The 24,341-nt window shown below is 33.0% G+C and overlaps 1 protein-coding gene across 1 annotated transcript in view; it reads right to left on the reverse strand.

Annotated features, from left to right (window-relative positions):
* The window catches only part of Spag16 (sperm associated antigen 16), an 895,679-nt gene that overhangs the window by 394,216 nt on the left and 477,122 nt on the right, over positions 1-24,341 (reverse strand). Inside the window, exon 12 of the mRNA XM_076866456.2 lies at positions 15,964-16,149. Coding sequence (XP_076722571.1) covers positions 15,964-16,149 — 186 coding nt within the window. The remainder of the gene's footprint in view (positions 1-15,963; positions 16,150-24,341) is intronic.

Genomic DNA, 24,341 nt, shown 5'->3' on the forward strand with positions numbered 1-24,341 from the left:
CTTTCACCGCTCTCTTTGTGAACAGTATATTAATAAACTACCTGAAGAGAAAAATTCTTCAAAAATATCCTTATTTAGTTCACTCAGTACAAATATGCAAAGACCCTAATGCAGGAGATAGGGAATGAAAAGAAGTTACATTGGATTATTTATTTAGGATCATGCCCTGCAGGTTACATACCATTCTAAGAAGAAAGGAGTTGTGAGGAGTATTAACTATAATGCAATTTTACAAAAGCTGTAACAGAAGTATATATGGGAGATTGCAGAAAATAGTCATTTATTTTGAAAAGAGATCAAGATTTAAGAAAAAATTCTAAGGGAACACGTGAGGCAAAGGATGGGATAATATGGTATTAGTTAACTAGTACAGGCTCCACAGAGTATTTACCAGGGAGAGAAAACTAGCAATTGTGATGTGGCATAGACACAGTAAAGATAAAGAGAACTAGAGCAGAAACATGAATGCTTTATGACATAGAACAAATTATTCATAAAACTCAGTAGAAAGAGGACGCATGAGCCTTAGGCACCAGCAAAGCAGCTGCAACAAATTGAGGAGGGTTATAAAGGGCAAAGATAAAAGGAGGAGGGTTAAATAGTCAGAATTTTTTAAATAATTTAATATTAATGATATAATAGATTAGTAACAATTGAATCTTCAGGGAAAAATATCAAAATTTGATGGGCTTTCTTACATATTCATTTTTGCTTATTTCAATTTTAAAATTTTGAATGATATATGAGAATAGTACATTTGTGTACATTTGAATTTTTGTGTATATGTATATGATAAGGTCTTAAAAACTCACAATTGAACCTCCTAAGGAAAAAGAAATAGGAAAGAAAAGTGTGGACTTCAGAGATTGAGGTTAGACAGGAGAAGTTTCCTAGAAAGGGGGAGTGTTCAACTCAAATTTGGGGGTAAGGTATAAGTGGACTGCTGGACTGAGTCTAAAAGGCAATTGAGTCTGAGAGGCAGCATGAATAAATTAAAAAAAAAAAAGAATACTTTGAATCCCAGATAGATTGATAAAACCAGATTCAGGCAATTGCAACATCTTTATTTACTCCCCCCCCACAAAAAAAAGGATTAATAAGACACCAAAGCAAAACTTAACTAGAAAGGGAATATGGAAATGTACTGATAACCAGGTAAACAAGACTGATGTGATTTTTCATTAGAGGAAAAAATAGAGCCACCAAGACAAAGAAACCAGAAGAGTCAAAACAATAAAGAAAACGAGGGAAACGCACTGAAGGAATCACACTAACTGATTTTAAAACTTATTGTATAGTTGTTTGTAAGAAAATAAACAATAAATAAGAAAAAATTTGAAAAACTGATATTTCACCAAAGAGGACATACATATAGCAAATAAATACATTTAAAAAAAAAAGATGTTTGAGCATCATTATATATTAGAGAAATACCAGTTAAAACCCATGATGAGACATCACTACATAGCTGTTAAAATGACTAGTATTTTGGTACTATTTGATAGTACCAAATGCAGAGAAACTATTTCTCATGTATTACCAATGAGAAGGTAAAATAACATAGTGACAATGTTGTAAAAGTTGGCAGTTTTTTGTAACATTAAATATACATTTACCATACTACTCGGCATATCTCTTGGATAAGTACCCAAGAGAAATAAAAACTTAAGTTCACACAAAATCGTGTACATGAATTTTCACTACAACTTTATTTGTAATAACTCCAAATTAGATTCTAACCAGATGTCCTTTAAGGGGTGAATGGATAAACAAATTGTGACATACATGTACAATGGGCTATTTTTCAGCAAGAAAAAGGAATGAACTATTGATATGTACAATATATGGATGTATCTCAGGGGCTTTAGGCCTAATGAAAAAAAAAAAAAGACAGTCTTCAATGATACATACCATATGATTCTTCCATGTAATAATTTTAAATTGACAATTATAATAATAGAGAGCATAGTTTGGTCAGTGATTGCCAAGGGTAAGAGTTAAAAGATTAAGTGTGTTGACTTTTTTTTAAGTATTTTTTTTTTAGTTGTAGGTGGACACAATATCTTTATTTATTTTTATGCGGTGCTGAGGATTGAACCCAATGCCTCACGCATGCAAGGCAAGTGCTGTGCAAGGCAAGCACTGTACCACTGAGCTACAGCCCCAGCCCCATGTGTGTTGATTAAGGAAAAACACGAAGGAATTTCTTAGTGGTGTAGGATCCAACTTTCGTTTTCAATGTTTATTCAGATCCTCATATTAATAAAATTTCATATAACTACACATACACGCATGTGTGCATGTACACACACACAAACTACTGAATGTTGAAACTGGTGAAATCCAGTTAAGGTCTGTGCTTAATAGTATTGTAACAATATAAAAGTCCTGGTTTAAATAGTATGCAATGGTTATATAAGATATTATCACTGGGAAAATCTAGGTAAAGGGTACAGGGAAAATATTTCATTTTCAAATTATTGTAAGCATTAAACAAGTTCAAAATAAGAAGGTACAAAAAAGTAAAGGATTATTTGAGATTTATTTAGCAGATAAGTACAAAAAACCTAAAATTACTTCAACAATTGATTTGTGAGAATTTCTTCAGTAATCTATGTGTAAGAATTCAGAAGTCAGACCCCGTTTTATCCTAAGAATGATATTTAAAGTTGTCTTCATGCACCTATACTAACTGAAGAATCATCAATTCTGATTATATACAGCTAACAAATTCCCACAATACTGTATTTACATTTGCAAGCAAGATACTGTTTAAGAAGAATAATGGGTTAGAAAGAGGGTATATTATTTACAAAATGGTTGCTTAGTTTGATACACTGGATAGCTAAAATAATAAGTATTTATTTCTGATGGCTTTGAGGGCTAGAAAATCCAAGGTCAAGGTACCAGCCGATCCTATGACTAGTAAAAGCCCATTGCATTGGTTTGCAGATGGCTGTCTTCACAATCTATGTGCACCTGGTAAAGAGCAAAGAGAGAGGAAACAAGATCTTGTCTCTTCTTGTAAGAAAACTAATCCTATTCATGAGGGATATACCCTGATCACCTAATTATCTCCCAAAGTCCCACCTCTAAATACCATCACACTAGGATTTAAGTTTCAAGGTGAATTTTAGGCTAATGCATTTAACCCACAGATATTGTCTTTTTTTTTTTTTTTTATATTTTATATGCTTGTTCACTCCTATATACAGTTCTCCCACATTAACTCTAACCCCAAGTCATGTGACTGACTTTGGTCTTTAATGAATTTTCAAGACAAAGATTAGGCAAGTTCTTGTGCACTTTGCTTTTGCTCTATCCTGTTGTTGTACCATTTCTGCTACCATGTGGAAAAGCTCAGGCGTGCTTGCTAATGGATGAGAAATCACATAGAGTAACCTCAACTGCCCGGTTGAAGTTTTGGGAATCTAAATAAGTCCATCTCAGACAACCTATAGGTAAGCCAGTCTAGAACAGAACCATCCAACCAATACCCAGGGATAAAGACAGAAAATGTAAGTCATTGGTGGATTTGGAGGTAGAAGATAGAGTAGTTTTCTTCTGATTCCTTCCATTTGCTTTGTGAAGTAAAAATCCAGACAATTAGCTCAGAGGGTAAAGGAACAGGGAACGTGTTAAGGATTGAGAGACAGAAGAGAAAGACATGAAATCTTTGTCTCATATAGTAGAAAGTAAATTGACAGAGGAGATGCTATAGATTCAGCTTGATGAGTTGAGAGTATAAATACAGTGTTAGCACGATTCTGTGATTTTTCTTTAGTCATGCTCAGAAGACCAAATGCAGGCAGAGAATTTGGTTTAACCAGAGTTGGGGTTTGACAGGGAATAAATTTAGGGGAAGAAAGAAGCAAGGGAATTGACAATGTGGGAGAATGAGAGATCCATATAGTGGACCCTAACAGTTACCCACTCAATAAAAAGGCAAGGAGAGGGAGACCTGTTATCAAGGGAGAAAAATGGTAGAGACAATTAATTTCCACTACCACTGGAATCAACACATTTTTTCAGTGTGCTATTAGAGTATACCAGCTGGAGAGAAGAAAAATGATGCTGCCTAAGATCAAGATTTGAAAGTTGTTGAAAATATGGAAGTAAATAAACTAAAGCTCAAGGGTATTTATTGGATTTTCTGCTTGGATATTAATGTTGCAGTTAATGAGGACAATAAGCCAAGTGCTAAATTAGTCAAAATATGATGAGGATGACATGGAGGAGTGGCCAATGGTATAGTCTCAAAGCATGTACTTACATAAAGAACTGTGGTTTGTGGTCAAGATTAACAGTGAAGAGTAAAGAATGATTATAAATAATTAATTTAAATACTAATTCAACAAACATTTTCTTTCCCAGTATATGTCCAGATCTATTCTAGTTACTGGTAACATAATAGTGAAGGAACCTTACTGTCCAAGAGGATTGAATTTTTATTAGTATTAACTTTATATTTATCTATGTGTAAATTAATATATGAAAACTCTAAGGTGAGATTATAAATGTGTTAAGAGGAAATAAAAGCAAGGAGTAAGAAGTGATTGCATATATAATTAACGTGTTTGTCACTTGTGTTAAGAGATTTATAGCTAATAATGAATATTAAGCAATAAGTTGTATTTTGGTTCTACAGAAAAATTATTATAATTTTATATACCTATGATACATTAATTCATTTATGTATAATAGTAAAATTAAATTTATTTTGTAGATACTGACACTAGTTTTTTTCCAAATGTGTATTTAATTTGTCTTATATCCAGGAAAATAGGCAATGAAATAAACTGTAGGTCACCTCTAAAATTAAATGCTTTTAAAGACTTGTCCACTATTTGGGTGATTTTAATCAAGAAAAAGTGTTAAATACTCACTTTATTTTATGGTAATTATGCTTTTATATAAAGTTATGTGTTGTGTTTCAAGGCTCAAATATTATACCTTTAAAATGCATATTTAGAAAATTGTAATGAATTTCCAATGGTAAGTTTAAGTTTTGAATTTGTGGATAAGATATTTTATTTGGGCAAGTATTGAAATGATAATAAACAAAATATCTATAATTAATACATTCTATATCTTCAACTTTCCTATAGTATTTCACATAATGAAAAAACAAAATTTTAACCTCTCTTGAGTTCAACTGCATTTTTAAGAAATCAAATAATTTAGTATGCATTTTCCTAACTGTAGGTAAAAATTTTAAACAGGTTGGGATATAACACTTCTTCACATTTCTAATTCTTATTTCTGAACAGCATTTTAGATTGATTCTTGCTAATGTATATTATTCTTCTTTACTCAAAACAAAAAGCAAACTGACATAATAACCCCAAAACAAATTGAAATAGAACCATCACAGGAAAGTTCAGCCTTCATGTGAAAACTCCTTTAAACTATCTTAATTGGATGCTTTTTGCGTGACAGGTACCTACGCGCTACTAATAAAACCAAATGCCAATGATTAAAAACTCAATTTCTGAGAAAGATTAGAAGACTCAGCTCAGCGCTATTGTAAATGTAAACCTCATTGTTAGCTTATTACTCCTATTTCCAGCCATAGAGACCTAGGTCTCACTTGTGACATCTGAAAGACAGTCACTCTCAGTAGTGCTCTGTTTTGATCTCTAGAGAAAAGGAATTTTTTTATTTTTTTTTAACAATGGCAAAATCAGAGCTTGTCTAATGATTTATGTGGCATGGACAATCAGTGACACTTTCCTCTAATTTAAGCTCCACAAAGATGAGAGCTTATATTATCCAAGTCAGTGCTACATTATCACCTTCAGGGATATAAACCAGCCCACGGTACATAAACATTGAACAAATAAATAACCAGTTTCTAAGACAGAAAGAGGTTTTTGGTTCTTATGTGGTGAAATCCAGTGAATGATAAATATGGGGGAAATCAGCTGTGATGAGTTCTGTAGAGGGTGAAGCTCTCCTAGAAACATGCTTTTGCAGTGTTCATTCTAGATTTCTGGGGGACCAGAGGTCAGACTAGATGATAATCATTCCACGTTGCTTGAATGAGGATGGCCTGGTCCACTTTTACCCAGGTCACCAAATTCTGTTTATTAGGAAATGTTAGGATTTTGCACAAACTCATGTCAGACAATGTGATTTATATTATTTAAATTTTTCTATGGAAATTATATTTTCCAATGCTTTAGGAAAACAATTTTACCTTTATTATCCACATAGAATGGAGAAGGAAAAGTTTATTTGGGCTCATGGTTTCAGACCTGAGGTGAGGTAGAACATCATGGCAGAAGAGTGTGGTGGAGGAAGGTTGTTCTACTCATGGCAGGCAGGAAGGATTGGGGTGGGAGGGCAAGGAGAGAGAGAGGGCGGGTGGAGAGAAGCACCAGGGACAAGATATAGTCCTGACTAGGCCCCAAGGGATCTATTTCCTTTAGCCATGTCCCACCTGCCCACAGTTATCACTAAATATTCCTTTCAATTATTAATCCAGCAAATGGATTAATCCACTGATGAGGTTACTGTTCTCATAATCTAATTATTTCACCTCTGAACATTCCTGCATTGCTTAACACACAAGCTCTTGGGGGATATTAAAGATCCAAACCCACAACATGGGTATTCATATATCTGCAAACATATAAAATTAAATCTTAAACATAAAGAAAATAAATTGTTTGCCTTTTATCTCATGTTTACTATGGCTGCATATAATTTTATTTCAACATATATTAGTGAAGAAATGTATTTAAACCCTTTTAGTCATTAGCATTACATGAAGATTCATATAATAACCAGATAATTTTTTATGAGTATGGAAAAGGGGAATTGTATATTTTATGTTTAAAATACTTGCTTTGATTGGTAACAATAGAGCAAATAATATATCATGTTTTCAGATACATTCATTCACTCAAGTTGAAATATCTTTAGTTTCATTAATATTCACCCAAAATCTGTCTTCCTTCCTTCCTTCCTTCCTTCCTTCCTTCCTTCCTTCCTTTTTCTCTTTCATTTTATTTTTTTGTGATGCTGGAGATTGAACCCAGGGGCCTTGTGTGTGCATGCTTGGCAAGCACTCTACTAACTGAGCTATATCCCCAGCCCCCTAATTATTTCTAATATTCAGTTTATTTGGTATATGAGATAAATAGAAATGTACCTTGCTTAGCACAAATTAGAAATTGTACAATACATATATGTGAAATGTTATTTTTATGTAAATATTAATAATTTTATGATACTTATGACATCTCTTTTATTTACAGGTCCACACATATTGTTATGAAAGGACACACATCAAGATTACTGTAGTGGACACTTGCTTGAGCCACTTCACACATATACACAAAGTTTTATTGGTTTTGAGGGAAATCCCTAATTTTTAAATCAAAATAATACTTAATAAATAAAAGATGAACTTTAGCCTTAATATATTTCACTCCATATAATGAGTATTTCTTCAATGAAATACTGTTTGAGGGAGAAATACACTGTTTGAGGGAGAAATGAAAGTGAAAAAATACATGCTATGTTCTCTTTTTATACTTGGTGTTTATTCAATATGTTTATGCTCAATAATATTGAGATATCACTTCAAGCCCATATTTCAAGGGGGAACTACTATTTGAATATAAATAAAAATATTTTAAAAATGTAATATTTGATTTATTATTCTGGTGGTACAGGATAAATTAATCACAAGAGGTCAATTTAAGTATCTTATCATTTCTTATGATATTATTATGTTTCAAGCATTACTTCAGCAGTTTGTTAATATATACCTTGGGTGCCTTTTCAAGTACAAGAAGGCAACCGGAGATCTTCACAATACAAGACAGATATTAATGTACCAATAATCCATGCCCTTGAATCTTAATATTTCTTACATTATTATGTTTTAAAGCCATTAATATTGTATAATATGCCCTTCTTTGCTAGCATAGCCAACTTTGCAAATGAATCATAAAGAACACAAAATATATTAATGGAATGTTTTATATTATAGATACTAAAACCCATTTTTATTACTTTTCTAATAAAAATATTGTTTTGTAATAAAGAAATTTCTCTCATTTTGGAGTCAAACTTGGTGCATTATTTGCCCCAAAGAAATTAATAGTACATATCATTAGCAAAAGATAACTCACTTTATTATATTATAGAATCTAATATTCCATATTTTAATTGGTTTCTTTACCTGTAGCCTTATGTTTCCTTCATCTCACCCAATCCAGGAGGTTTGACTGGCCAAAGAATCATTAAGTTAAGAAAGAAGTGATGCCAGTAGTCAGAAAGGAACTTTCAATAGAAACGTTACATGAACGATGAGAAGGCATTCCTCATTCTACAGCTCTTTCTGAAATGTGAGTTGATGCATCCCATTGGAAAAATCTTTTATAAAGTTTATAGTGATGTTCTAATATAAAGAGAATGAGGCTTTTGCCTTTCAGGTATTTCAAAATATAACAGGTAATTTGTTTTTTTCTTTCTCTCACAAATCACAAATACCTTAGAAATTCCTGTTGGCTTTATCTTGCAAATCTGTCCAGAATATAAATAATGTTTACTACTTCACTGGTCCTGTCTTGGCTCAAACCTTCCCTATCTTTTGCCTGTATTATTGCACTAGCCTTCTACCAGCTTTTACCCTTTTAGTCCTCCTCTACCACAGTTTAATAGTAAAACAACAACCAGAACCAAATTGTTAAAGTGTAAAATATATTGAGATTTCTGCTCGAAACAATACAGCAAATTTCCATTTCATTGAGATTTGAAATGGGATGCATGGCCCTTTGTTACATGCACACATTCATCTGCTCATTTTCTCCAGTTATATTGACCTCTTTGCTGTTCACCAGTCATATGAGCCCTGCTACGACCATAGAAGAGTTTAGAACATTCTCCTGCAGATAGATATCTGCTTGGTGTGTTACCTGACTTTGTGTACATTACACAAATGTCAATTTTACAGTAAAAAAATTCTTAACCTTCCTGTTTAAAATCACAATCTTTTCCATTGCTCACCATTCCATTTTCATCTTCCATGACTTATTTTTTTCTATAAAATATACCATCTCTAACTACTATCTAAAATGTTTTGTTTGTTGGTTTGTTTGTTGGGATTTGGATTATTCTCTGGCTACCAATAGAATGCCATCTTCATTTGTCAATTTTGCTCACTGCTATAGCTTAATGATTAGAACAATGCATAAACTAAATTCTCAGTGCATATTTGTTGGGACTATAAACAAATACATAAAATTGAAAGGTCAACCAAATGGAAGTCACTATATTTTATCAGCATACCTAAAATAGTAACCCTGATCCTCATCAGTTAATAGGGTCACTGTTACTATAAAATTGAAATTTTTGGTGTTTTTAATAGCCTAAATGGCTTAAATGAAATAATCATTATTGAATCAATGTTCTAATGATGAGGACACAATTGTCCCATATTGTCTTATGATTTATAACCTTATTTATTTATTTACTTAGTATTCTTATTAGTTAAACATGAAAATAGAATGTATTTTGACATATTATACATATATAGAGAATAACTTCCCATTCTTCTGGTTGTACATAATGTGGGATTAAATAGGCAGTGTGTTCATATATGCATATAGGAAAGTAATGTCCAATTCATTCTATCTTATATATTCCCATTCCCCTTCTTTCCCTTCATTCCTCTTTGGATAATCGAAAGTTCTTCCATTCTTCTCTACTAGCCTCCCTTACTGTGAATTAGCATTTTATATCAGAGAGAATATTCAGTCTTTGATTTTTTGGGACTGGCTTATTTCACTTGGCATGATATTTCCCAGAACCATCTATCTACTAGCAAATGCCACAATTTCATTCATTTTTATGGCAGAGTACTATTCCATTATGCATATATACCCCATTATTTTTTTTTAATCCATTCATCTGTTGAAGGCTACCTACACTGGTTCCATAGTTTGGCTATTATGAATTGGGCTGCTCTAAACATTGATGTGGCTGCATCACTACCATAATAATTTTAAGTCCTTTGGCTATAAACTGAGGAGTGGCATAAGTGGGTCAAATGGTGGTTCCATTCCAAGTTTTCTGAGGAATCTTCATACTACTTTCCAGAGTAGTTGCACAACTTTGCAGTCCCATCAGCAAGTATGAGTGTACCTTTTCTTCCACATCCTCACTAAGATTTATTGTTACTTGTATTCTTGATAATTGCCATTCTGACTGGATTAAGATGAAATTTCATTATATAGTTTTAATTTGCATTTCTCTAACTGCTAGAGCAGTATAACCATTCTTAATGGTGTTAACTTCCATGCAAACCAATCATTCTATTTGCCACTGGCAAATAGGACTTCATAGGCTCCAAGAGTATTGTAGGAGACATTAAGATTAGAAGTAAGGGGGCAGGGATTGTGACTCAGTGGTAGAGCACTTGCCTTGAATGTGTGAGGCACTGGGTTTGATTCTCAGCACCATATGTAAATAAAAATAAAGGTTTGTTTTTTTTTTTTTAAAAAAGATTAGAAGTAAGAAGGGATAGGCAAAGAAAAAGTAGAGACAAGTAAGTAGACATTTATTATCAGCACAAAATTTCCATTAATATCCCATTCAAGCAATTTTGAGAACACTTCAGAACTTGTCTTAGATGCCTTAATAATACATCCATGAAGGGAAAACATTTCACCTGAAAAACAGTCATAGAACTCTTATATTGGATGGGACAAGCTAAAGTGCTACAATAAATAGGCTGGAAACATAATGTCTTAAGTAAAACAGAAGTTTATCTCTTCATTTTTGAAGAATTCAGAAAGTTTTGTAGGCTAACTAGAGGTAGAGAATGGGGACAGCTTTATCTCAAGAAGTTGCTCTGTTATTTTGCACAATTGGCGTCTCAGATTACTGTGGACATTGCCATTGACATCCCATCCCATCTCAAATGTGAAAGAACACGGCCATCACTTAGATGATTTCTTGGTACAGAACTCAGTTGACACTGCAGCACTTAACAGGGAGGCTGAGAAATTACCATTTAGATAGATGCAGGGTTCCGAACCAATGTGGAAGAATGAGAAAGTGGATCCCAGTGAATTGCTAATAGTCTCTGTCATGGCCTTTGATTCACCAAATATCTGTGCCATCCTTTCTTTCACATATAGAGCCATCACTAATTTCTTTCTGTCATCCCAAAAAGAAGACAACCCAAAGTCCCAGTCACTTACTGCAGTTATCTCAGAGTCTACAATTTGCGGATGATACAATCTGCTCCATTGAATCCATAGTTGTCACTTGTATTGGGTGACCAACTAAATAAAACAAAGTTTTTAGTTCCCCACAACTACCACCACAACAAAATGCATAATGGTGAGCAGGAACAGAATAAATGCTGTACTATCTTCAGTAGAGAAAACAGGAAAATGGGAAACTCAAGAGCATCAGTGGTCCTAACAGAGACACAACCCTGGAAAGGCATCATGAGGAACTTTGCCATGGCACTGAAGACAGCTTCTCTATTGGACCATGGCAAGCTCCCAAGAGACCCTCCTTTGCTCATTATTTTTAGTGGCTTTAGGCTTTGTTCTATGGCCGATTCTTATTTGTCTGTTACCCTCTGTGGCTATATCAGAGGTGGGTGCTGTGGTCTTTGCCCTCTTTAGGAATTGTGCAACACTGGAATTCATTTCCTTTGGATGGAAAATTTGGGACTCTGAGAAGTATTTTAAAGTTCGAAAAGTGAAGGAGCTATGAAGAATATGCTCCAGGTTTCCTTGTCAATACAATTCACTCAAAAACTTGGTAAGTTTCTAATACATTTTCTTTCAGATAACTTGATGCAACAGAAATTGCAATGTAATCTAGTTTTTAAGTATGCTTTACTTTCTCCACATGATTTCAAGAGATTCTGAAACAACACACTTGATATAAGGACAACAGATTTACCTCTCATCATTTGGGATCCAGAATTTGTTGAATTTTGCACATCTCTCAATATCTGTGTAATATCTTGTTAAAGCAGGTGGGACAGCAACACTAAGTACAATCTTGGCTATTTCCAAATCCCTTTCCCTAAAGCTAAAAGCTAAGCAGGCATATGGTATGCTTCACAAATATCAGAGTGAGAGTATGATATAGCTGCTCAGCCAAATGCCCGGCTACCTTGGAAGAAAAGCATTCAGGAGTCTACCAGAATACCCAATGTGATATTATAAACAGCAGATGCATTACATATTCTCTGATTGCTTCAAAATTCCTATATTTTTAAATTATTTATAATCTCATGAGCAGTGATTGAGTCTGAAAATTTTTTGTCAGTGACATGCCCCAACACTGTTAAGTCATTTTATGAACACTTATTGATTAATGTTGCTTAAATGCCTAGAAAGAAACAGATTATTTTTCATAACTGGCTGAGATATTTTCTGATTTCCTATCCATTTTTATCATTTTTTTTAGATTTATGTAGGATAACAAAGCACAATTATAGTACAGTATTACAGTTTGAATGAGGTTAGGACAGGCACATTTTGAATACATTTTTCATATGTACCTGAGGATTCACTTGTCATTCATTTATGCAACCAAACTACTGTGTACCAAGCATATTCTACAGTGTGTGTGTGTGTTTGTGTGTGTGCATGTATATGTTTTCAAGGGTGCATGTGTGCTTTAAGACTGATTTTTGAATAATATATTTAAAAGTTGAAATTAATGATCATTAGTTGAAACTCACATACATTTCTGTTTCACATGTATGAACATTATGATGATCACCAAAGTGCTACTGTCAATCATTTGTAGAACTTCTGTAAATGGAACTAATGCAGACTAAAAGTGTCATTGATGTTGCTCAGAGATTCTTATTAGCACTTAGTGAATATGGATCTTTATCTGGAATTTTTACATTGATTATGCTTCACAGTGATCCAACTTTTTGGTGAGAAACTACAGGGTGGTTATTCCAAGTAATATTCAATACAGGAGCAGTTGCAGGACTAGAGATATGACATCAACTAATGGATATTCAAAACTGAGCCAGGAGTTCAAAGGGAAAGGTGGATGGAACAGAAGAGAATATATTCTAAATTCTTCCCTCTCTGATAAACATCAGAATATATATATATATATATATATATATATATATATATATACACACACACACACACACACATACATATGTATATTATAAGTTGTGTTTCATTAGGAACTAAGAGGCATCAAGATAAGAGAATATAACACAACAAATCATAGATTCTACCAACACCCATCTTACCAAAGTAAATAACCTCTTCCCTAAAGTCCTTAAGCTAGTTCAAATAATCTGAAATTTTAAAGCAAGACACTAGTTGGGACATAGCTAATGTAGTATTGATCCATGAGTAATTACAAATTATAACTTGGTGCTTTGATTGTAATGCTGAAAGATAGCTGCTACATAGACAATTTCTCCCTCATATGTCAATATTTACCCACTACTTCAGCTTGAAAATTAGTATAATTTTGTCCTCTATGATAAGGCTAAGCTCTTGACATTGAAGGGAAATTTTAAATTTAAAGAATTTTGGCATTAATGAGGAGTAGTTTTGATCTGTAATATCAATATGTAGCAGACATCAATAAGAAGACAGTATTTGAATACAGGGATGGGGGGGTGGGTCACACGGAAAAGTTGTCATGTCAAGGTGTTTGAAATCATTCAAAATAGGGTTGCGTCTACTGGGAATCAGTTTTTTAACCATACTTTGCTTTAAACATTCTAAATGGTTACAGGATCTGAAGGTATATTGTGTTTTAGAATGGACTATAGTCTTCTACTAGAAAGTTGGTCTAAATCCAAAGTGATAAAAAACAAAATTATATACATGTTAAAATTCCAGTAGCCTATAATAATAAACCTTTATGAAATCTGATCTCATAATATAGAAGCCTAATATAATTAAGAATTATATATGACCAATTATTCTAGATAAAATATGAATTAAAATATGTTTTAAGTTATCACTGTGAATTAAAACATGTCTTTAGTTATCACTATTCTAGACAGAAAATAGGTTAAAAAAGAAAAAACCAAAAAGCATCATTCAGAGCCATACTTTCTCAGTGTTTAGCGGTAGTTTTCAAACTCTACTGGATTATCCTATTTATCCACACATATTTGGGTTTGCTGAGGGTCAGTCAGGAAGGAAACATGCACTTACCATTTTAATAATACAAACTTAATGGAATTATTAATTATTACAGAAAATAAGTAACTAAAAAGAGAAAAAGAGAACTTGAAGGTATTGTGAAGACAGTAGCTTCAAGAAAGATCTGCTAACCTTAAAACTAAGAGAACAAAGGGAATAAGATACAATTATTAATTCTCCGACTTTCAGGGTTAGGGGTGTAGCTCGGTGGCAGGGCACTCGCCTTGGATTCATTTCCTGTGTTAACAACATAAATGCATAAATTAAATTCAAGAATCTTAAAGAGAGATTCTTCCAAGCTGAAACCTGGCCCTCTGAAGAGAAGATTGTTGTTTGCTAGTACTGATGTCCTCTGTTCAGAGTGAGGGCCTACAAGAGCTGGGAACTCAGACGGCTGAGAAGGGACACCTGCTTGCTGAGGCTACTTGCTGAGGCTACTGTCACTGGTGATGCCATGGTGAGGCTGTTTGTGCAGGTGTTAGAAGAAACCTAGCACCTAGATTCTGTTGGGAAAAAAAAAAAAAAAAAGAAGCTGCATTGTGGAGGTAAAGGACCAGGGCAGGCCCACAAGAAGCCCAAAGGGAGGACACAGGAAGAAACGAGTTCCTTTAGGCCAGCCCTCCAGACTTGCAGTCTCCTACAATAACCCCTATCCACAAAGCCTAAGAGGCAGCAGGCAAAGCAACAGTGTGGTTTGCAGAGCCCTGGTCCAGTATCACAACAGCAGAGAATAGAAGGATAAGTTTGGTGCCAAGACAGGGGCTGAATAATGCCAGATGGTCTTAGAAATAATCAATTCTGCATGGAACTTAGCACACTCTTTCATTTAATCCTCCCAGAAAAAATTTTGACTTCTACAAGTAACTACTTGTCCTTGCTTGGAAAAAATGTGTTCAAGGTACCTGTAATGCACAGACCCTAAATCAACAGTCCCTGTTCTTAAAGTGACTCCATCTTTCTTTTCCAAAATGAATTACATAGTATCTGTGACAAAATTGGACCTAAATTTTCAAAGAATCTCTATCCTTATTTTGGGACCTGGGCATTGATTTAATAGTGAAAATGGCCAGATGTTTGACATATGATCTATAGTCTCTTAGTTAAAATAATTATGATATTTGATAATAGCTAAACTTACCTGTTTGTATCATATTTGCATACCTAACAAAATATAATAACCATTCCCAATAATATGGATGGCATAATTTTTGATACTTCAAACATAATGTGTTTGTCTATCTTGAATTAAGATCAAAGCATAAAACTTCCACATCCATTAGACTGTATAGAACTTTGCATACAATGAATTGCATTATTTCTTATAATTTGTCAATTGCTAAAAAGCATTTAATTAGGAAGAACATTATGATATACTAAAATTATGCATAAATCAAGTAACTATTAATATCTTATGCAAGACTTAAACTAAATTCTATAGTACAGAAAGATAGTAAACCTGAGGTAGGTGCAACTAAAAAGTTAAGTCCTTAAAATATGTATTTGTTCTAACCTATTTAAAATAAACAGGCTCCAAATGAAGCAATTCTAATCTTATTACACAAGCTTGATCTTACTACCTGCATTTAGAAATGAATTATTATATCAACAAAGATTAATGGAGTTAGAAATGGATTTCACTAAGATTATTTAAGCAGCTTTCTAAAACCGTATCAACTAACAGTTTCTTTTGATGTTTCCCAGTGGTAGTATGGAGGTGGAAAAAAAATTTAGTCATATATACATGTCAATATACAGGGCTGATGTTTAAAGTATGCCTTCTTACCTATTAACATCCCAGATTTTGCTAGTTGTATCCAGTGAGGCAGAAGCCACAAAATCGCCACAAGAGTGCCAAGTGCAAGACCATACTGCATGGCTGTGTCCTTCGAAGGTCAAAAGGCAATTGCCTTTAAGGAGGTCCCATAATTTAACTGTAGTGTCACCACTGCAAGTAGCCAACTTGTTGTCACTGCATTCAAAAACATAAAAATATAATTTATTCAAGATAATCCATAATTAATTTTATAAATGCCTGTGTTCTATGAGTAATGTGTGTGCATGTGTGTATACTGAAGTTATTTTTACTTTCAATGAAATATCTGATTGAATCTTATAATATTATTTGGGTATACACATTAGATTGTTAGTGACTCAAGCTGATGAGAAAACTGCTATTGTGCAGTTTTATATTAATCTTAAAGCCTAGATTATTCTCAAATAATTCACTAAGTTAGTGTTTTTGTTACTCTGCATGAAATCAAGGTTATATGTTTGGCTCTATAAATAATGTGACCACAGAATGATGAAAATTTAGACCTGATCTATGATAATTTCAAAAACATACCACAATATAAAACAGTAAGTCAACATTGCTTGCTTATGTTTAGATTAACTAACTCCCAATGTGTAGTTTATATGATGAAGGAAGAAAGTAATCAGGAATGAGATGGCTTTTGAGCAAGATCATGAGAGATGAAAGAGTTTAAGGGCTAGATGTTTGAGGAAAAAGCACTGGATCTTCCATTAAGGTCATTAGAAGATGTTAAAAAAACAAAAACAAACAACAACCAAAAAAAAAAAAAAAAAAAAAACAGTGGCTTCCCAATAGTGGACACAGGAGCTTAAGAAATGAGTGATGTCAGTTATATCAGCAGAAGTCCCTAGGTTTTTGTTTCTGTTTTTGTTTTTTAGCAAAATGCCAGCTGCAAGGAAATTTCACTTTCATTACCTTGTACATATCCTTTTGCATTGGACACACTATGTGTGCACCTTTTCCTCACTGACTAGTAATAAGCTATTTATTTACACTCTTCCCCAGGCTGTATTTTATGATGGACAAATATGTTTCTTTTCTCTGTTTCTATTACATCAAGCATCATGATTGACCAATGGAGATACTCTGAAAATACTTCAGAATAAATAAGTGTATGAATGGATGAATGCATGAAGTCATTCTATAAATGGAGAAGAAAGAGTGTGTGGTATCTCTAAAAGAGGAAATGGCGAGTTTCATTTGCTTGCTCATATATTTGGTTATTTTTATGCTAAGAGGAAAATTAAAATTCTTTATTTGCACTGGAGAAACAGCTATAATTGAGAGGGAGAGCTTGAAAGTGCTGCAGAGGTGAGGGATTAGACCATGCAGAGATTCTCATCAAAATTAGAAAAGGACATTAATTTTTCACATTAGCATAGTTGAAAAAAACCACTATATGACAGGTCCTTCAAAAAGACAATGAAGTGTTCTTTGCTTTGTGGTGATTGTTTATTTGTACATATGTCTCCATATAGCATTTTGTTTTTAACATTATATACCACACAATATTTTTATCTAAAAATTTGAGCAAATATAAAAACAAATAATTATGTATTATTAAGGTTTGCCATTCACTCAAATCTCTTTCCAATGGTTAGTATGCTATTATAGATGAAAATATTGGCCTAAAATAAGAATTACTATAGTATATTTCTGCCTGTGGCTGAAAAACTCTCATATAACCTTAATATACTTGTCTCTTAACTTTAAGCCATGTGCCAGGAGAAACAAAAATCATAACTGGAATAATTGCAAATGGAATGAAGTAGTATTATTTCTTTATGAGTACCATAAACTGATATTTAGTAAATAATAAGAAATGCATTTCTAAGTTTACAAGTAATAAATGTAGACAATGTTCTTATGTTTCTAATATACTAAGAATATAGTTGATGTGTACAAACTCCACTAAAGTCAAAATAAATAGTGTACAAATTTCTGAATATTTTTTGAAGTTTTTTTGCCTTTAAAAAGACATGGTTTGAAATACAAAAAGCTGTATGATTTTGGTTTATAAGAAAATAAAGAACATCTCTAAGGATTGAGAAAGATTGAATGAGAGATAAAATGGCATACTAAAATTTAAAGGTAGGCTTTAAGTGATGTAAAGGCAGGACTTCCCTGGGCTTTACACAAACAGGAAAAACCAAAACCTCTAAAAGAGAAAAAGTGGATTCTACAGACTGAATATTTGTGTCCTTCATGCCAAAATCTAGTGGTGAAAACCTATTTCCCAATGTGATAGTATTTGGAGTTCTAGCCTCATGCATATGAGGATGCCTTAGAGGAATTAGCATCCATATAAGAAAACAGTCTAGAGCTCACTTTCTCTCTGCATTGTGAGAACAGAGCAAGAGATAGCAACATGCAAGCCTAGAAAACAATCCTCACCAGAACCCAAGCATGTTGATCTTGGCCTTCCAGTCTCCATAACTAGGAGAAATAAATTTTTTATTGCATAAACTACCCATTCTATAGCATTTTGTTACAAGAGCCTGAATTAAATATGAGATGGATCCAGGTCATTGGTATTTAGCCTAAGTCATTCCAATTGAGGCTCCTGACATTTTACAGACATAAGTCAATAAAATCTAAACTTCAGAAAAATTATCAAACACATAATAGGAATAAGAAGTTATGACTGAAGATGAGCTGATAAAATTAACAAAGACTTATACTCTGGAGAGCTCTAGTTGTTGTAATTTTCAGTACCAAATATAACATGACTATGAATAAAATGTAAAAGAAATTACTGAAATAAAAATAAGCAACAAAAGAATACAAGATTAATCTGCAACTGTGAAAAAAGTAGAACATTTAAACATGTAAAAATCTAAATATTGAAATTAATAAGTCTGTGGCTGGGTTAATAGCAGATTCAACACAGCAAAAGAAATTAAAAAATTGGAAGATGAATCTAAAATTAAATATAAATTACCCTAAATAAAAATAGAACAGGAATAACAGTATAGAAGTAAAGAAATAAGGAAGGTAGAATGAAAGGCTTTCTATATAAAATGCCAGAAGAGCATGGAAATTAAAAACAGGATAAACTGAACATAAGAACTGAAGGTTGAAAAAGTACAGGAACTAGAAAATGTAAGAAGCAGAAAAACAAATTCTAGAAATATGGTGTTTGCAATAGGATATACAGTGCAAACAAAAAGAATTCTATTTTTAGATACATATGTATGAATTCTAGAACACCATAGGCAACAACAATAAAAAGTATAGGAAGAATAATGAGGATAGGAAAACGGAGGAAGAAAAGCATTTTATTTATATTATAGCTAATATATGCCACACACACACACACATGCACACACACACTACACACACACAAGGTAGGTACCATTATTATCTCCAAAACATTTAAACTACATCATCCTAAAACAAATACGTTACAGAAATGAAATGTATTTACTCATATAAAAATAAATAATGTTATTCCATAATCAAAGAGGAAAAAAAAATTCAGCTAAGCAGGCCTCCCCTATAGGAACGCAAAAAAAAAAAAAAAAAAATTATAAAAGATCCTATAAGGAAACATTTGAAATGAAGAAGTAGTGAATAAACAATTTGATAAATATTTAAATATATTCAAATATTTGTGTAGAAAAATGAACAAATTGTTTAAAAAATAAAAATAACACAACTAATAATATTTTTTTATTTTTTTATTGATTGTTCAAAACATTACAGAGCTCATGATATATCATCTTTCATACATTTGACTCGATTTATCAATTCCCATTTTTTCCCCAAATACAAATTGCAGAATCACATTGGTTACACACTCACATTTTTACATAATGGCATATTAGTGACTATTGTGTTCTGCTACCATTCCTATCCCCTATTATCCCCCCTCCCCTCCCCTCCCCTCCCATCTTCCCTCTGTACCTCCTCTGCTGTTGTTTAATTCTCTCCCTTTTTTCCCCTCCTCCTTTCCCTTCACAACCTCTTATAATATTGTGTAACATTGAAGGTCTCCTACTTTTTCCATATGCTTTCCCTTCTCTCTCACTTTCTCTCCCCCCTCTCGTCTTTGTTTAATGTTAGTCTTTTCCTCACAACTAATAATATTGAGAGGGAGATGTTCATGTATTTTTCAGAAAGGAAGGTAAGACATTGCTTAATTTTATAATTTAGTAAATCAAGTCTGCATGGTATAACATCATTTTGTTATTTATTTATTTATTTATTTTCCACTTTCTCTATTCTGGAGATTCTGTGTGTCTGTGGGTGGGTATGAGTATATGCTGAATGTGTTCTCACAGTGCAGATATGTTTGGATACATATGTACATATATATATATATATGTCAACATTCATATAATTTTACTTTCATCTTAATTGCTTTCTTCTATCCCTGTTTATTATTTAGCCTTGGTTTGACTTGGGTGGAATGTAATTATACATGGATTTGAATTGTTTTGATCTTACATTTTCTTGTTTGTTCATACCTTATTTATTGTTCTTCTTATTGCCTCCTTTTCACTCTCTTCCCCTGTAAATATCCAAATTTTCCTGTTCCCTCCTCCTCATTTTAATTTTTTAAATACTTTTAGTTAGTTTTGTATTCCTCCTCTTTGCAGTTAACATCTGCTCCTTATCTCCTGACACTCCTCTATTTACTTTTTAAAATATTTAAAATGCTCACTTGCCTTCTTATCCTATTTTATGTTTACTTAAGAAACTGTAATTCCACTAATAGGTTATATAGTTTATGTAATCCCTACCATATTCATGTTGTTGTAATTATTAATACAGTGGATGATGTAATAGACACCTGCTGGTTAATACATAATCTAGTTCATGGTTTTTAAATTGTTGGTGCTGATGGTAAGTACTGACCCCACTATCCCTATATTGAAGACAATCAGTATTATTGATATCAAAGTAGATTCTGGATATTATTTTAAGGGTGTATATCTGTTGCTAACATTTGTGCTATTCTTGGCTCCCCCATCCTCTAAGAGGGACTAAAAAGTAATTGGGACACTTCAAGTCCACAGAACAGAGATCTTACTGCTTAACAATACTCACAACTCAGTGAAAGAATAGTTAACACTGCACACATGATCTAGCCTCACCTGAGCCTTAACAATACTTCAACACATAGAATAGGGGAGAAGAAAACCCAATACCATCAGCTATGCCCCAAGGAGGTACAACCAGACAGGGTGCTCAGTTCTCACTCTTGGACATCTATACTCATATATAAAAAACAGAGTGAAATCAGAACAACAACAACAACAAAAAATAACTACACACATATGGAATGCATACAAAAGAGGAAAAGGAATCCATTTCAATTGAGGTGAAAGTCCAAGGCCTCTGAAAACATAAGAAAAAAAGCAAATAGATCTCCTACCAAAATGCATGATTCCCCCCCCAAATAATTTCACAGATATGAAAGTAAATGAAATTCCAGAGATATCAGAACACAGGGATAATATCATGAGAACAAACCTGAGATAAAAGAAAAGACTGGGATAAAAGAAAACTTGGAGATATAGGATAAAGGGATTAAGAACACTTTCTATGAGGTAGTAACAGACAAATGTCCTCAGATCAGAACTGAGATCACATAGACAAGATCAGAATATAACCTCTCCAATTATAATCAAAATGCCTAAAATAGAAAATAAAGAAAGAATATTAAAAGCTGCAAGAAAAAAAATTGTCATGTCACAGTTAGAGGCAAGCTAATAAGTTTACTTCTGATTCCCAACTCAAACCCTAAAATCCAGGAGGTCCTAGTATCAATATTCTGAGCTGTAAAAAATAAAAATAACAACAAAAATTGCCAGCCAAGATTGCTATATTCAGAAAAAATTTCTTTTAAATAACAGGAAGAAATAAAAACTTTTCATGACAAGGGTAAACTAAAAGAATTCATGACTACCAACCCAGAACTACAAAGAATATTCAAAGAAAAACTACACACAGAGGAACTCAAAACCAAACTGCAAAGCTCCTAAAGAAATTAATATCACTAAGAGCAACCAACTTAATGAAAATCAAGATAGTTTTAAAGTCAGCAAACAAACCAAATGTCAGGAAACTACAAACGCATATACATAATAATGCTGAATATAAATAATAGTGAATGTAAAGGCATCCCCAGGCTGAAGGTAAAAAAATGGGAAAAAAATTCCATGCAAATGAAGTCTGTAAAGAAGCAGGAGTAGCTATTCTCATACCTGACAAAGCAAATTTCAAGCCAAAATTAATCAGAAGAGACAAAGAAGGCCACTGTATACTGGTAAAGGACCAATCCTACAAGAAGATATAATGAAAATAAATATATGTACACACACACACACACACACACTATATATATATATATATAAAAAAATACATATATATATGTATTTTATATATAAATTTTATATAAAATCGACCTCCTCGATTTTAGGATTTGAGTTGGGAATCAGAAGTAAACTATTAGCTTGCCTCTAACTGTGACATGACAATTTTTTTTCTTGCAGCTTTTAATATCCTTTCTTTATTTTCTATTTTAGGCATTTTGATTATAATTGGAGAGGTTATATTCTGATCTTGTCTATGTGATCTCAGTTCTGATCTGAGGACATATATATATTTTCCAAATGTCAGTGCACCTAACTACATTTAAAAAACTTCTTAATACTTTTTGAAAAATCCTAGATAGACCCCAATACAATAATACAGGGTAATTTCAACATATCTCTATCACCAATGAACAGGCCATCCACAAAAAAAATCAATAGATATTTCCAATCTAAATAGTACTTTAAATAAAGGACCTAATAGACATCTCTGGAATATTATCCCAAAATAGCGAATTTACCTTATTCTCATCTGCTCACGAAATCTTTTCCAAAATAGACCATGTTCTAGGTCAAGTGTAAGTCTTAGCAAATGCAAAGAAAAAATAAAGATATAAACCTGTGCATCCTACCAGATCATAATGGAATGAAACTAGAAATCTACAGCAAAGAAAATAATAGAAACCACATAAACACAGAGAGTTTGAAAAATATGCTTTCTAATGAAGAAATGGATCATAGAAGAAATGATAGAAAGAAATCAAGAAATTCTTAGAAACAAATATGAACATGGATACAACATATCAAAATCTCTGTACAGTATGAAGGCAGTTCTAAGAGTAAAATTTATAGCATGGATTTCCTATATTAAAAAAAAAACCCAAAAACAAAAAACAAACAAACAATAACAATAACAACAACAAAAAAATCAGATTCCAAGATTAAGCTCCACCTCAAGACTTTAGAAAACAACAAACTAACCCCCAAATCAGTAGAAGACAGAAAATAATATTCAGAGCCAAAATTAATGAAATTGAGAATAAAATAATGACACATAAGATCAATGCAATGAAGAGTTATTTCATCAAAAACATAAGATTGATTTGCTTTTCTCTAATTGCTAGAGATGTTAAACATTTTTTCATGTATTTGTTGTTTGATTGTATGTCATCTTCTAAAAAGTATCTGTTCAGTTCCTTGGCCCATTTACTAATTTGGTTATTTGTCTTTTTGGTGATTGGCTTTTTGAATTCTTTAAATATCCTAGGGATTAGTGCTCTATCTGATGTGCAAATGGTAAAACTTTGCTCCTAAAATGTAGGCTTTCTATTCACCTCACTGATTGTTTCTTTTGCTGAGAAGAAGCTTTTTAGTTTGAATCCATCCCATTTATTGATTCTAGTCAGAATCCCAGCTATTAAGAATACAAACAACAACAAGTGTTGGCAAGGATGTGGGGGAAAAGGCACACTCACACACTGCTGGTGGGACTGCCAGTCTGGTACAACCAGTCTGGTAAGCTCTATGGAGATTTCTTGGAAAACTGGGAATGGAACCACCATTTGACCCAACTATCCCACTCCTCGGTCTATACCTAAAGGACTTAAAAATAGAATATACAGGGACATATTATATAAATGTTTATAGCAACACAATTCACAATAGCTAAATTGTAGAACCAATCTAGATGCCTGTCAGTAGATGAATGGATAAAGAAAAGATGGTGTATATATACACAATGGAATATCAGTCAGCAATAAAAGAGAATAATAGCACATGCAGGTAAATGGATGAAGTTAGAGAAGGTAATGCTAAGTGAAGTTAGCCAATCCCCAAAAGACAAATGCCAAATGTTTTCTCTGATATAAGAAGGCTTCAAAGTGGGGCTGAGAGGGGGAGCATGCGAGGATTAGACAAACTCTGGATAGGGCAAAGATGTAGCAGAGGAAGGGAGGGGGCAAGGGGGTAGAAAAGATGGTGGAATGAGATGGACATCATTACCCTAACTACATGTATGAAGACAAGAAT

The sequence above is a fragment of the Callospermophilus lateralis genome, chromosome 9 (assembly GCF_048772815.1).
Source record: "Callospermophilus lateralis isolate mCalLat2 chromosome 9, mCalLat2.hap1, whole genome shotgun sequence".
Taxonomy (NCBI): domain Eukaryota; kingdom Metazoa; phylum Chordata; class Mammalia; order Rodentia; family Sciuridae; genus Callospermophilus; species Callospermophilus lateralis.